The sequence below is a fragment of the Polypterus senegalus genome, chromosome 1, assembly GCF_016835505.1.
Source record: "Polypterus senegalus isolate Bchr_013 chromosome 1, ASM1683550v1, whole genome shotgun sequence".
Lineage (NCBI taxonomy): Eukaryota > Metazoa > Chordata > Cladistia > Polypteriformes > Polypteridae > Polypterus > Polypterus senegalus.
This window is the reverse complement of record NC_053154.1, coordinates 36169198-36184128: the sequence shown is the minus strand read 5'-3', so window position 1 is coordinate 36184128 and position 14931 is coordinate 36169198. Positions and strand designations below refer to the sequence as shown.

Here is a 14931-nt window from a genome sequence, read left to right as displayed (position 1 = left end):
AGTTTTTAGAAGTAATTATTAACTGACACATAGGAAGTAAAAATGTTAGTTTTGAATACACAAAGGGAGGTATGAAAATCAAGAGTACACCTTAAAAGAAGGTTTTTTGAGTCATAGTGGACTCTAAATTATCGACTTCCCGACACTGTTCAGAAGCCATTAAGAAGGCTAACAGAATGTTACGTTATACTGTACATCGCCCTGATGTGTGGTATACAAGTCCAAGGAGGTTACGATCAGCCTTTATAATGCACTGGTGAGGCCTCATCTGGAGTACTGTGTGCAGTTTTGGTCTCCAGGCTACAAAAAGGACATAGCAGCGCTAGAAAAGGTTCAGAGAAAAGCGACTAGGCTCATCCAGCGCTACAGGGGATGAATTATGAAGAAAGAATTAAAGAGCTGAGCCTTTTTGGTTTAAGCAAAAAAAAAAAAAAAAAGATTAGGAGGTGACATGATTGAAGCGTTTAAAGCTGTGAAGGGAATTAGTCCAGTGGATCAAGACTGTTATTTTAAAATTAGTTCGTCAAGAACACGGGGACACAGTTGGAAACTTGTTGAGGGTAACTTTCACACAAACATTAGGAAGTTTTTCTTTACACAGAAAAGACACACGGAATAAGCTACCAAGTGGTGTGGTCGACAGTAAGACTTTAGGAACTTTCAAAACTAGACTTTGTTTCTGTAGGAGAATTAAGTGGATGGGACTGCGGAGCTTTGTTGTGCTGAATGGTCTGTTCTCGTTTAGATTGTTCTAATGTAAAATACGTCAATACACATATTTAAAGAGCACAATCTTTTAAGACAAAAATAGTCTGCCCTATCGTTTTCTTATATAACTGGTAATGACGATTTTTACAGTTCTCTTTATAATATCCAAGTGCTGCAGTTCCACAGTTCTGGGCTCAGCTAATGGTCTGCTTCGTGGATGTTACTTCCGAATCCCAAAGACTGCCCAGTAAGCTGTTGTTTAATTGGACTGGCCCACTTCGAGTGTGGGTGAATGGGCCCCGAGATCGGCTGGTATCCCCTCCAGAGTTGGTACCGCCTGAAGCCCCGCCCCTTTTGGGATTGGGTGTGTTATGTTAAAATTAATAACTGTGTGACCTATATTACCGTTGTGCTGTTCAGCGCCTCATTGTGGTCAGCACTATAAATTACACTTTCTTGTCCTACATTGACCGGGTTTAGAAAATGCACGGATATTTTTACATAACATTTAAAGTCTTAGTGGATGGGGTCGAGTCTATCTTGAAAGCATCGGGCACAACCAATGTTGTTAATATTCATAACAAAGAAAAAAATGGAAAAGCAAGTTTCAGCTGTTTTCTCTTGGAGAATTCGGATATTTCCGGAACGAGGGACTTCGGCAATTTCCGGCAGAACGAGAGCGCTTCGTTGTTTAGTTGCCGGAAGTTGTGAAAATGGAGAGCGCTAGATGTGAACCAGCGACTTACGGTTGCTAGAAAGTGGGGCCGAAAGGTAGTGTCTGAAGTGTGTTTGCCATATTGCAGTGGGGCGCTGGATAAGAATTCCCGAAGGAGGTACGTATAGCGCACGCATTGGGAGGAGACTGGGGCTCCATGGTGTCCGTAGTCTGTCTGTGCGCTTTCGCGGACGAGCAGACCGTTTACTCTCGTGTGAAGCTGACTGCGTCTGGATCACAGCCAGCGTCAGTGTGAGATGCCTCGCAAGGGCTGCTATCGGCGTGCAAAAGTCGAGATTTATACCTTCTGAGCTTCAGTCGCGCTGCTCAAGTCCAAGAGTGGCGAAGTAAGCTCCGTATGTGTAATGTCGTGCACTGGGTTGACTTTTAGGAAGCATCCACTTGCACCAGTTACTACTCTGCTAACAGCCACATTATACATGTGCCCCCAATCTACAGATGTCTCAAGGCTGTGGCGGCAGTGAAGACGGGGATCCACCGGGTCGAACGGCTCCTGTACCGATCGAGGGCATCTCCTACATCACGGCCCAGGAGCTGCGCTGTGTACTGAGCTGGTTCCACGGCTGGGGGGCGACACAGCGTCAGAGGTTTCTTGAAGACTTGGTGTCAAAAGCAGTTCCCGGAAAACTGTGCGCCCTCCTCGGGGAATTGTCGCTATTGCAGGTAAGAGTGAGGTATTTATTGAGTTTTAATAAAGCGCCTTTCATAGTATTATCTCATCCCGACCTATGGAGCAGTTGATACCATATTACAAAGCACAGATTGTAAAATCAATACACTTTATTAAAAGTAAGAAGAATTACAGAATGGTGAAGCAGTAGATCTTGCAGCAGTTGACTTTTATTTAATGCAGTGATCTCCACAGAAGGAGGCAGTTCAGAGTGACAAGGTAAAACACAACATGATTCAAAACAGAAACTTTATCAATCCAGTTCAGTTTAGGAGTGCAGGAGGCTGGAGCCTGTCCTGGTAGCCCAGGTTAGAAGGAAGGAACCAGACCTGCACAGGGTCCCAGTCCACTTCAGAGTCCACACACTCACGCTGGCAATATGGCAAACTTTGAAGAATGTCCAGAAGTAAATAATAAATGATAGTATGCAATACTTTTTTGGGTCATACGTTGAGAGTACAGTGAAATCCACACTTGCATGTTGTAATCAACATTCAATATACATTGCCAGTGTCCGACACCATATATTAGCGAATATAGCTGTCTTACCATTAAAATTTGTCTTTCATGTTTATCATAGGAATATAGCACATAGCTATTCAAAATGAAAGGGCAGATTTCAAAAATGTATTTCAAGCAAACTGTATAAGACAGAACACATTCCTCACAACACTGGATAGAGGAAAGTTCAATGTTTGGTCGTATGGTCCTTTGAGGTTGCGTGCATTCAACATGAGCACCATGTGTAGCGTGACAAACATCAAAATGGTAGACCATTTCTTGCCACACATGAGTCAACTGGTCCATAGTTACTGAATTAATTTCCTCAATTCAATATCGCAAATCTTGAAGATTGGCGGGCATAGGTGCAACAAACACTCTTTCTTTAATGTACCACCATAGATAAAAATCATGGGGGTAAGGTTTGGAGATGATGAGCAAAATCTTGTTGTCCGCCTCTTCCAATCCATTGTCCTGGAATGGTTTCGTTCAGGTAATGCCGGACCTCCAAATGGAAATGAAGCAAGCATGAAAATGAAGTAATTTGAATCTTCTTAAAGTTGGGCAAACAACCAGTTTGGTAGCATGTCCAGGTATGAAAATCCACTCACAGTTTGCTCCTCAAAAAAAAAAAAAAATGTCCATAAACTTGCAGAAATGTCACAAAGCATATTTTCCTTCAGTGAGTCTCTTTCATGTTTGATGACTAGACAAGGATTTTCATAAGCCCCAAAATCTAACACTGTGGCAATTAACCCTACCAGAGAGGCGAAATGTTGATTCATCCGAAAAAATGAGTCATTCCTCTTGAATGTTCCTCTTCCATATTCTCCAGAATTGCAGTGGAAAATTCAATCCTTTTTTCATGGTCGTAGGGATGCAATGTCTGCACTAATTGCAGCTTGTAAGGCTTCATATGCAGACGCTGTCTACGAACACGCCATACCGTTGTTTGCCTGTGTCAAACTTTGAACTTTCCTCTATCTAGTGATGTGCGGAATGTGTTTCTGTTTTATACAGTTTGTTTGAAATACATTTTTGAAATCTGCTATTTCATTTTGAATAGCCTGGTAATTAGCACTAACTTTTCAGAGTTTTTAAGGAAAGGTGCAAAATGTTCGCAAACTGATCAGTCAAGTGAAGTAAGCCCTTTGAGATGGGGTCTGGATTATGTACCTTTTCCTTATGTGAGTAGATTGACAGTGTGAGGCTATGTCCACTATGCCATGTTATCATTTAAAAATGACATTTTTATACACAAATGATCTCCATCTATACTGGCATTTTTTCACTGTTTACAAAAATATTTCTGTTCGTGCTAAAATGACCAAAAACACACCTGACGCAGACTTTACCTACAATAGGCATACATGCATCAGCTGAAAAATCCTTAAAGGGTTTCTAATATTGTGGGATTTATCACAGAACTGTAGTAACCGATAAAGTAATTTGTGCATGCATGCAGCAGACATGCTATACAAAACATAATATATATATATATATATATATATATATATACATATGCATATATATATATATATATATATGTATATATATATATGTATGTATATATATATATATATATATATATATATATATATATATATATATATATATATATATGTATATATATATATATATATATATATATATATATGTATATATATATATATATATGTATATATATATATATATATATATATATATATATATATATATATATATATATATATATATATGTATATATATATATATATATATATATATATATATATATATATATATATATATATATATATATATATATATATATATATATATATATATATATATATGTATATATATATATATATATATATGTATATATATGCATATATGTATATATATATATATATATATATATATATATATATATATATATATATATATATATATATATATATATATATATATATATATATATATATATATATATATATATATATATATATATATATATATATATATATATATATATATATATGCATATGTGTATATATATATGTATATATATATATATATATATATATGCATATGCATACAGGTATTTAACACAACAAGCACCATGAAAAGCAACGCCTCTGTACCCGTTATGTTGGATTATGGTTTTCTTTTGTAAAGTGTAACCAGTCTGGGAATGAGACGTTGTAATGAGCAGGATCTAATTAAGGAAGGGCCATTGTAATAAGCACAAACCAATCAGAGTGCAGTTATAGTCTTCGTTTATAAAAATGTGCGTTTTCGCTTTCCAACAATCACAACCCTGAGCCTCTGTTTTCAGAAATATAAATCAGTGATGAGGATTTTCAAAAGTCTCTTTGAAAACACTGGGGTAGTCTGGACGAATGGGGACAACGAAGACTAATGTCTGCATTTTTAAACAAAAACATAGTAGTGTGGACAAGGCCAAAGTTAACAGATGAGTACAATCAAGATTAGTCCAGTAAATATGACATTCTCACACGCCTCAACGCACCTGCTTAAACTAGGACAGGATTGTCAGAGGCTAAGGCCTATCCCAGCAGCACTGGGTGCCAGGGCAGGAACTAACTGGGGACATTATGACAGTCCATCTCAGGGCCTGGTCTCGCACGCACACACACACACACATTCACTCACTCTCCAGAGCTAAAGTAGAATTGCCTTTTAACATGAATTCAACAGTAGATATAGAACAGCCAGGATAGAAGATAAACTTGCATTTGTAGCCAGTTAATACACAAGGGAGAAGAGATGTGTTTTTTAGAATAAATTCATGACGAATAGTGAAAATTTATGTACATTTAAATTTTCTGATATAGGAGATGGACAAATATTATCAGATACTTTTAGGCAAAGTCAACTACGTATCACAGGTGCACAAATATTATAAACACCAAACCATGGAAGTTACAGTAAACAAAAGTGCTTTATATTGCAACTTTCAACACAGAGACATTCTTTTTATTTAAATGGTGCCCTTGTAGAGTGAATGTTGTCCCAAGGTGTTTCACATCCATAGGGCTAGGTGTTGTTTTTTGCATTTGGAGTACAGGTGGGTTAGTTGACTTCCTGAAGTTTATTTATATTAGAAATGGTGGTTTAAAGTATAAACTATTATCAAATGTTTACCTTTTCTAAACAGTTTTTTTTTTTTTACATGGTAGTAGAGTAATATTTATTTACTAGCCGATGCCCGCCGCAGCATATGGCGGTGTAAGAACAGGAACGGAAAACGGTGAGAAAGAAATTCAGAAATCAAGAAGAAATAAATACTTCTTGAAAGACGCAGTTGTGAATAGGTGTTTTACTGGAGATGACAGATAATGAGTCGAAAGATCTAACCGTAGAAAAAGCCATGTACAACTGACTGTGGCTGAAGACTGGTTGTTGTAGATTAACGCAAATCTTTGGAAACGTTTGTCCTTGGGACTTGTTGATAGTATATTTCTCTTCTGGTTCATCCTGCTTCCTCTTCAAACCCAGTTCCCCCCACATGCAGCCCATACGGCATTTCTCGATTCCTATTCCTCCTCTTCCAAACCCTTCCTCACGCTGGCTGCGGCCTCCCATACACCCGCATGGTGCTTTTCTTGATTCCTATTCCTTCTTCGGACTATCGTGTTCCCCGCTCCTCTTTCATGACACTATTGGTGTCACGTCACAGCCGAAGTGAAAGGTCACGTGGTCAGGCTAGATATAGGGCCGTGACGTGACGTGACCGGGTTTGAAGAGGAAGCGGGATGAACCAGAAGAGAAATATATATAAGAGACATTTTACATTTATCTGATAGCTGCTCTAAAAGCCATAGAAATGTAGACGCTTTAAAGCACTTGTGTGGCATTGATAAGTATGAGTTTTGCCAGGGAGGTCATCATCATGCTAAATGAAACATAAGTTGTGGTGAATTGTTATTTTCTGTGAAAATGTTTGAAATGATACATAATGTTCCTTGAACAGTTATTTCTATGGAATATGTTGATATCTTCTTTTTTTCTATTCATTTTTGATGTTTAAAGCTTCAGTCCAATCATTTATTTAGAGTTTAATGTACAAGCACTTCTGTGCAGATTGTCAAAATATTCATTACACAAAAGCAAAAAAAAAAAAAAATTGCAATCTTTTTATATTGTGCATTTTATATTCTGTGCATATAGAAATACACAGTTTGAAGTATGCAGTAATCAATAATCATCCATTTATTTTCTGATTCTGCTTATCCAGCAAAGGATTTAAAGTTACTAAAGCTTAACCTGGCAGTATAATGTACAATTCAAGACCCACTCGTGAACAGAATGGCGTTTCATCAGGGAGTGTGGTTTACAAAGCTTCATGTTGTGAGAGAAGCTGTACTTGAACCCGCATTAATGTCATGCAGCATCCGCTGCTTACACTGTACATGGCAAGACTTAGTAATTGCAGATTGCCTTTGTGCCACTAGGTGGTGTCAGTGAAACAGAACCGGCACAATTGCATTTTGGCTTCCGGTTTTATCCTTAAAGAATTCACTGGCAGTTTGCATGTATGTATTTCAAGTGTATATTACATTTGAAATTTGCGATTTGTAATATGAATTTTTGGTGCCTTATTTGTTAGAAAAATATGGTTGCTGTTGATTTTTTGCTTGATTAAAAAAAACAGTAATTAAAAAGAATCTTTTTTTGCAATTTTGTGAAAATTACAAGGATTTTCAATGCATGGAGTGTACTGCATTCCTTAAAGTTCAGGGTAACAACAAAAAAAAGCACAGCCTTCAGCATAGTTTTGACACATGTAACTCAAAGATGTACGTTGCCTCCATATTATTTATGTGTCTAATATATCAGTCTGATTTCTAAGCAAATATTATCCACTTCAGCCAATCCTTGAATGTTTGGTTGTACTGAGAGCTGAAACTGGAGTGGGATGACAGTTCCTCACAAGACACATGCATACGCTTAATTTGGTGATGGTCTTACTTTACATCTTCATATAATTTTAAAAACAGTTAATGACAGAAACAGTCAAAGTGCTAGACTAATTTTCATTGTGATTACTTTGAGCCGTTGACTGATTAGTGTTTCACTGTTTAATTGTTTCTGTTAAACACAGCTGCTCAATAAAAGATCATGAATTATTTATTATGAATAGGCAAGTGATTATTACAATGTTTTGGTTGAGAAAATAATATTTAGAGTTATTTCTGCTTTATAGAAAAATTCGAATATGTTCTTGATAAATTGTGATTAATATGCTGTTAATTTTGACTAAAACATTTTAATTGTGCGATTAATCACAATTACGTTTTTAATAGAATAGCAGCCCTATTATTAACGCCATCCATACGGTGCTGTTATGAAGAACTATCTGGCGTAATCGCTGACCGCAGCATCTAATATTGACATCTGGGCGGGTGCCTCTTTTAGACTTCGTTACATTTACTCAAATGCTGCGGAGGATTGCTCAGCACAAGGGACCCTTTTTATTTACGTGGGCTTGAGTCCCTCCTCATTTGTGTCATGTGTATTAAGTGTTTCTGCTAGTGTTATATGCTTTGCAATGCTCCATATACATTTTGTTGATATTATTTAATAGAAAATTAATCTAACCCCAAGGGAAGTTATACTACCTGAAAAAAAATCTGAAATGATTATAAGGAGCTGTTAGTTAAGCAGCAGCACATTTCACACTTGTTATGCATTACTTGGCACCTCTAATATGGGTGCTTATTGTTGGTGTAACTCTGTACTCATGCTTCAAAAAAATATTTTTTAAATGGGTAACCCTAAATGTATAAACAATTTTCTAACACTATATCTAAAGACTTACTCCCAAGTCTTTAGAGTCCTGGTGCTTCCTGTCTTGCTATATGGTTGCGAGACATGGACGCTATCCAGTGACCTGAGATGAAGACTGGACTCCTTTGGTACTCTGTCTCTCCGGAAAATCCTTGGGTATCATTGGTTTGACTTTGTGTCGAATGAGCGGTTGCCCGAGTCCCGAATGAGGCAAATTACCTGCATTGTCAGTGTCAGTTACGGCACTACGGCCATGTGGTGCGATTCCCCGAGGGTGATCCACCTTGTAGGATCCTTATTGGTGAGGACCCGAGCGACTGGACCAGGCCAAGGGGATGCCCGTGTATCACTTGCCTGTAGGAGATAGAGCAGGGGTCGCCAAGTTTGGTTCTGGAGGACCACCATGGCTGCAGGTTTTCATCCTAACCCTTTTTTTAATGAGTGTCCTATTTGTGCTGCTAATTAACTTCTTCTGAATTAATTTTAATTGAATTGACTTTTAAAAATTTGTTCCCCTGAATTTCTTCATCGTTCCTTTGATTTGCTTCATTTCTTTCCATAAACGGCACCCAAACAGAAATGAATTGTGAAGTGAGGGAGCCAACAGAAGACCAACTAACTCAAGTCCTCAAACTCCAACCAATTTCACTTGAACCAGCTCATTAATTAGGTGCTGATCCTTGTTGTTCATTAAACCCGTTCTTTAATTCTGTGTCTTGTTGCTGCTCTCGTGGTGCATTAGCAGACATTTCTGAAATTGTTTATTTTCTCTTTTCTAAGAGCCCTGGTCAAATGTTTTGGGGACCTGAGCAGACCAACATTCCTGAGACCTTCATCATTCTTTATTTTCAGATATTGTATGATGGACACCAGTTGTTTTGGCTTATTTTATATCTCATTATTGTTTGGCTGCTAATTAAGGAAAAAGAAACAATTAAGGGGTTTGAGTCTTCAAGAGCAAGTCATGGTCCTTCAGGACCGGAGTTGGTGACCCCTGAGATAGAGGGTCATTTCCATGGGTGGGACTGGACTTTATGTCTGCCTGGGGGTTGCCAACCAGGATCCTGAGCTGTTTTGTTGTGTGGTGGTTGCGGCAACACAATGTACCAGTGCATACTCCCTGACCAGAACTGACCTTGCAACTCTATAAAGAGTTTCACTTAAGCTTATTAAAATATTAACTATCTTTTTGTATAAATTGCAAGTGAATCCAATATCCTGGGACTGAATCCCTTATCCGGTTGATGTCTTATATGTTTGTATGTTCTGCCTGTGTGTTTTTATCTGGGTATTCGGTTTTGTTCTCCCACATCCCCAAAAGAAGTTTGTTCGATTCATTTGCTCTTGTGAGTGCATCCTACAATGGTCTTGCTCCCCGTCCAGAGCCGTCTTGTGTCTTTTGCTGCTGAGATAGGCTTTGGCTCCCTCATGACCCTGAACTGAATAGAGGTGGTTTGAGAATATATGTGTGTGCAGTTGTGTTGAGCACCTTATCTTGGAGACGTTTTGCTTCTATTAGTTAATATGCCATAAAGACAAAGATGTGCTTGGCAAAATACAGTATTATACATAGATTCAGTTATTTCTACCTGACACTTTTGTTTTAAAATGGAGCTCTCTATTCCCTAAATCTCTCTATTATATAAAAAAAATCCTGAAACGAGACAAGACTTTTTTTCGATTGATTTTTTTCAACTCCCGTGAGACGAGACTTTGCCCATGAGATTTTTTCAAGTCCCGTCCTCCCCTCAACCATATTCAACCACGTACACAGTCCTCTCACCTCTCATTCATGTGAATGCTTTTGACAGACACAATTCCTGCTCTCTCAGTTCTTATAAACTTTTAACGTTTTCTTCACTTTAAGTTCCCAATTAAAGAAGGCCTATAATGTCCAAATCTTATTGAAGAATTTCATCACAAAGGGTTATCAACAGTAAGAATGAGTACACAGGCACCAAGAAACGATGAAGTCAAATGAAATAACGCCATAGTCAATCGGTTACATGGCACATTGGTTAAAAGCGTATCAATAGACTATGCTGAAACAGTTGGTGGTGATTGTGCGCAAGATGAAAACATCAGCTTACAATATCCCGAAGAATATTTACAACCGCAATTCCCTTGAAAATAACAATCTATTTCAATTGTACATCCGCATCCCCATACGCGAGCAGCAAAATGGCAAAGAGGCTAGCAGGCCCGAGGACTGGCAAGCGAATCGAGCAGGCTAGTATTTTCAAACAAAAATCTGATTTTTGGCACATGTTCCTATATTTAGATGTACAGATGTTTAATAAAAAATGTTAATGTTGCCAGATATTATTTAATACAAAAGTAGACAAAAGGAAAAAAAAGTTAATAGATGTAATAGAAGGAATTATACAGTAGGATGCAGTGGCTAAGGCATTAAACTTTAAACCCTAAGGCTGCCTGTTCCTTCCTCTCAGTGTGGCCCTGGCTAAGTCACTTCATCTTCCTGTGTCCCAACTGCAAACATATCCCGAGATTCCCAATACTGCAGATTGCTTTGGGTAAAGGCATTAGCTAAATAGATGATAATAATAAGTTTAGGATATTATGAATTAATTTAAAGGAGAAACATTAAGCTTGGGGATGGAAGCTGCTCAAAAATGATCACCTCCTACCCAATGAAAACATCATTTTAAGGAAAGAAATGCTGGGAGACTGCCCAGTTTATCAATGCTGCCCACGCGACTTTATTTCAAATTAAATAACCTGTGTTCATTTACAGCCCTTATTCATGTTACTGTGGGATTCCCAAGGGAATGCAGACCTCAATCCTAAATCATTTTTATGTTGTTTTCTGCGGATTTTTAATAAGAAAGTATTTCATAATTTAACAATGTGGATACAGTGAAGTGTTAATGGACATTGTGTGAAATTTATGGCAGCAATAGTGTGTGCATTGTAGTGTTTTACAGTAATGGCCTCACTCAATGTTTTAGCACAGTACTGCTAATTGTTCTCCGTCTTATGGCGTTTAGAGAGAAAAGTTGGACATTCAGAGTGTTTTCTCCACAAGCAAATATACTGTGCTGAAAGCTCAATTGTCTACTTGTATTTTGCTAGGGAAAAATATGGAGATTTCCCACCCCCAACTGCCCCCCAGGGCCATAGAGGTGCACGAATTGTGTAATTTGAGTTGTTATTTTGGATTCCTTCTACTTTGGCATATTTTGTGCTGGTATTTGGGAAAGGAAAATCTGGAGCTTTTGTTTCAGGGCACACACATTTAATCTGCAAGCACTGAGCTGTACCATTCCAGTCCACCTGTCCACGCCATTTAACAACTATCAGTTCTAACAAAACTGCCCTCCCTCTCTTCTCTTGTCTTCTCTACTCAAGACGTTACATTTTACAAATGCTGTTTGTCCTTGTGCAACACTTTCTCTGGGATGGAACGCTATCCATAAAGAAACTGTTTCAACTTCTATGACCTTAGCATGAGGTCTACTTGTTGCCTACTTCATCCTGAAACTTAATCGCTCCAGTCTATGGCATTTAATTACCTTCATTTTTGTTTTTATCAATTTAATTCACTTTTCTATGGCATTTGAAATTTCTAGTGTTATGATCAATATTAAAAACTCTGCTGCATTTTGTTAGTTCCGTAAGTAACACAATTTGTTGGCCACCTTACGTGTATCTGCTAATCTGCTCTGTGCCATCCATCCTTTGATTTTTTTTTTTGTAACGCAGATTTTTTTTATTTTTTTTTAAATACAGTGCCCTCCATAGTGATTGGGACAAAGACATGTTTTTCCTTGATTTACCCCTCTGCTCCACAGTTTAAAATTATATGTCAAACACTTCAGGCATGACTAAAGTGCACATTGCAGACTTTCATTTAAGGGTAATTGCATACATTTTGGTCACACTGTTCAAAATGACAACACTTTGTGTATATGGCCCCTCCATTTTAGGACACCATGATGTTTGGGACTTAGCAATGGTGGGTCTATTAAAGCAGTCATATTTAGTTCTTTGTTGCATGTTCCTTGCATGCAATGACTGATTGAAGTCTGGAATTCATAGTCATCACCAGGTGGTGAGGATCTTCTCTGGTGATGCTCTGCCAAGCCTTTAATGCAGCCATCTTGAGCTCCTGCTTATTTCGGGGGCTTGTCCCCTTAGGTTTTCTCTTCAGCATATGAAAGCCCTGTTTGATTGGATTTCAATCAGGTGACTGACTTGGCCACTGAAGAATTTTCCATTTTTTAGCTTTGAAAAACGTCTGTGTTGCCTTATCAGTCAGTATGTTTGTTGTAGGATGAAGCTCAGAATTCATTGTGTAGCTCCCGTCAGCAGTTCCACCATCAATGAAGATAAATGTGCCAGCACCTGTGACATCCATACATGCCCAAGACATAACACCCCCACCACCATGTTTAGCAGATGAGGTGGGGTGCTTTGGATCTTGGGCAGTTCCTCTTTGTCACCACACTTTGCTCTTGTCATCATTCTACTTCAGGTTCATCGTGGCTCTGAGGCTAGGGATCTGCACTGGCAATCGGAAGGTTTGCCGGTTCGAATCCCATAAATGCCAAAAGTGACTCATGCTTTGTTGGACCCTTGAGCAAGGCCGTTAGCCTGCAATTGCTGAGCGCTTTGAGTAGTGAGAAAAGCGCTATATAAATGCAAAGAATTATTATTATTTGTTTGTCCACAAGACCTTTTTTCCAGAATTCTGCAGGTTCTTTCAAGTCTTTTTGCACAAACTGTAATCTGGCCATTCGGTTTTTGTGGCTAATTAGTGGTTTGCATCTTGCAGTGTGGCCTCTGTGTTTCTGTGGATAGTCGTCTGGGACACATACACATCTGCCTCCTGACGACTCTGTCTGCTCTGTTGGACAGGCATTGTGGGGCTTTTCTTTACCATAGTGAGGATTCTTCTGCCATCTGCAGTGGAGGTCTTTCTTGGCCTACCGATTACTGAGGTCACCAGATATTCCAGACAGTTGATTTAGTTAATCTTAACTTTTTACCGACGTCTCAAATGGTTTTATTCTTGTTTTTCAACGTCATAATGTCTTCTTTGACTTTCACTGGCATAGCTCTTATCTTCATGTTGAACAACGGCAGCTACAGACTCCAAAGAGTAGATGCAAGCTGAGGTATCTTGCGGAAAAAAATGAAGCCTACCTGAGCGATCACAAACACATGTCTCAAAGAATATGGTGCCCCAAAATGGGGGGACCATGTTGAAAAAGTATTGTAATTTTTGCCCGGTGTGACTCAAATGTACCTTTGAGTGAAATTGTCTGAATTGTTTTTTTGACATGTAATTTTAAACTGTGGAGCAGAGGTGTAAATCAAAGAAAAACATGTCTTTGTCTCAAACATTACGGAGGGCAACGTGGCTATGCCCAGGTTCTGTTATTGGGCTCTGTATGGTGGCGTAGTGGACTTGCATCACATCCAAATTTGAGTCCAAGCTTTCTCTCAGTGTTGGCCTTCCATATTTCTGCCTTTCAATAAGAGGGTTTGGGAATTAAATAATTGAATATATAGAGGCAGTTTCAGAGCACAACCGGCTCTTCTTTGTTGTTTTTTTCTTTCTGTCCTCAGTAACGCAGGCCTTAATTTCCATGTATTTTAAATGCTGCTGATGTTTAGTATTTTCTTTCTTATTTGTTGTGGTTGCAGGTGCAGGACAAAGCCCCCAGCATTTTTGAGTGCCAGTTGCGTCTGTGGAACCAGTGGTTTGAGAGCTGGAGTGAAGATGAACGGAATAGGTTTGTCCGACTGCTGGAAGAGAGTGAGCCAACGTTTGTGGCGCAGTTTTATCAAGAGATAGCCAACACAGCAGGCAAGGACTAAACTGAATCAAGAATCTGTGTGGGAGAAGCACTTTTTTTTTTTTTTTTTATATATAATTAAGTAAAACTAATAAAAGCATTAAATATGTCCTCTTGTTTGTGAGCAAGCAGAATGAAAAGCAGGAAGTTATGTTTGGGGGCTTATTGGGATTGTACTGGACAACCGACTCACCCCATGACATGCCTCTTCTTCGTGTCGAATGTGACTCTGCGAATTTTGAACAATCGCTCAAAGCTTCCTGTAATCTAGCAGTAACATACTACTAGTAATTTAAAAAAAAAAAAAGAAAGGGCGTAAAGAATACATGAACTCTGCAACACTACACAACCCCTAAGCGTCACCATTGCTACCTAGATCAGGGGTCGCCAGCTGCGGTCCTGGAGGACCACCGTGGCTGCAGGTTTTCATTCTAACCCTTTTCATAATGAGTGACCTGTTTCTGGTGCTAATTAACTTCTTTTGTATTAATTTTAATTGACCTGCTCTTGAAGACTCCGACCCCTTAATTGTTTCTTCTTCCTTAATTAGCAGCCAAATAATAATGAGATACAAAATGAACCAAAACAACTGGTGTCCATCATACAATACCTGAAGAAAGGTGAAGGTCTCAGGAATGTCGACCTGCTTAGGTCCACAAAACATTTGACCAGCGCTCTTAGAAAGAGAAAATCATTTT

The 14931-nt window shown here is 38.5% G+C and overlaps 1 protein-coding gene across 1 annotated transcript; it reads left to right on the top strand.

Annotated features, from left to right (window-relative positions):
- Window positions 1-1372: 1372 nt before the first annotated feature.
- Window positions 1373-14356, top strand: c1h14orf119 (chromosome 1 C14orf119 homolog). The gene is made up of 3 exons (XM_039740275.1): window positions 1373-1541; window positions 1883-2107; window positions 14082-14356. The coding sequence occupies exons 2-3, from the start codon at window positions 1883-1885 to the stop codon at window positions 14253-14255; spliced, it is 399 nt and encodes a 132-aa protein (XP_039596209.1). The 5' UTR covers window positions 1373-1541; the 3' UTR covers window positions 14256-14356.
- The last annotated feature ends 575 nt before the right edge of the window (window positions 14357-14931 follow it).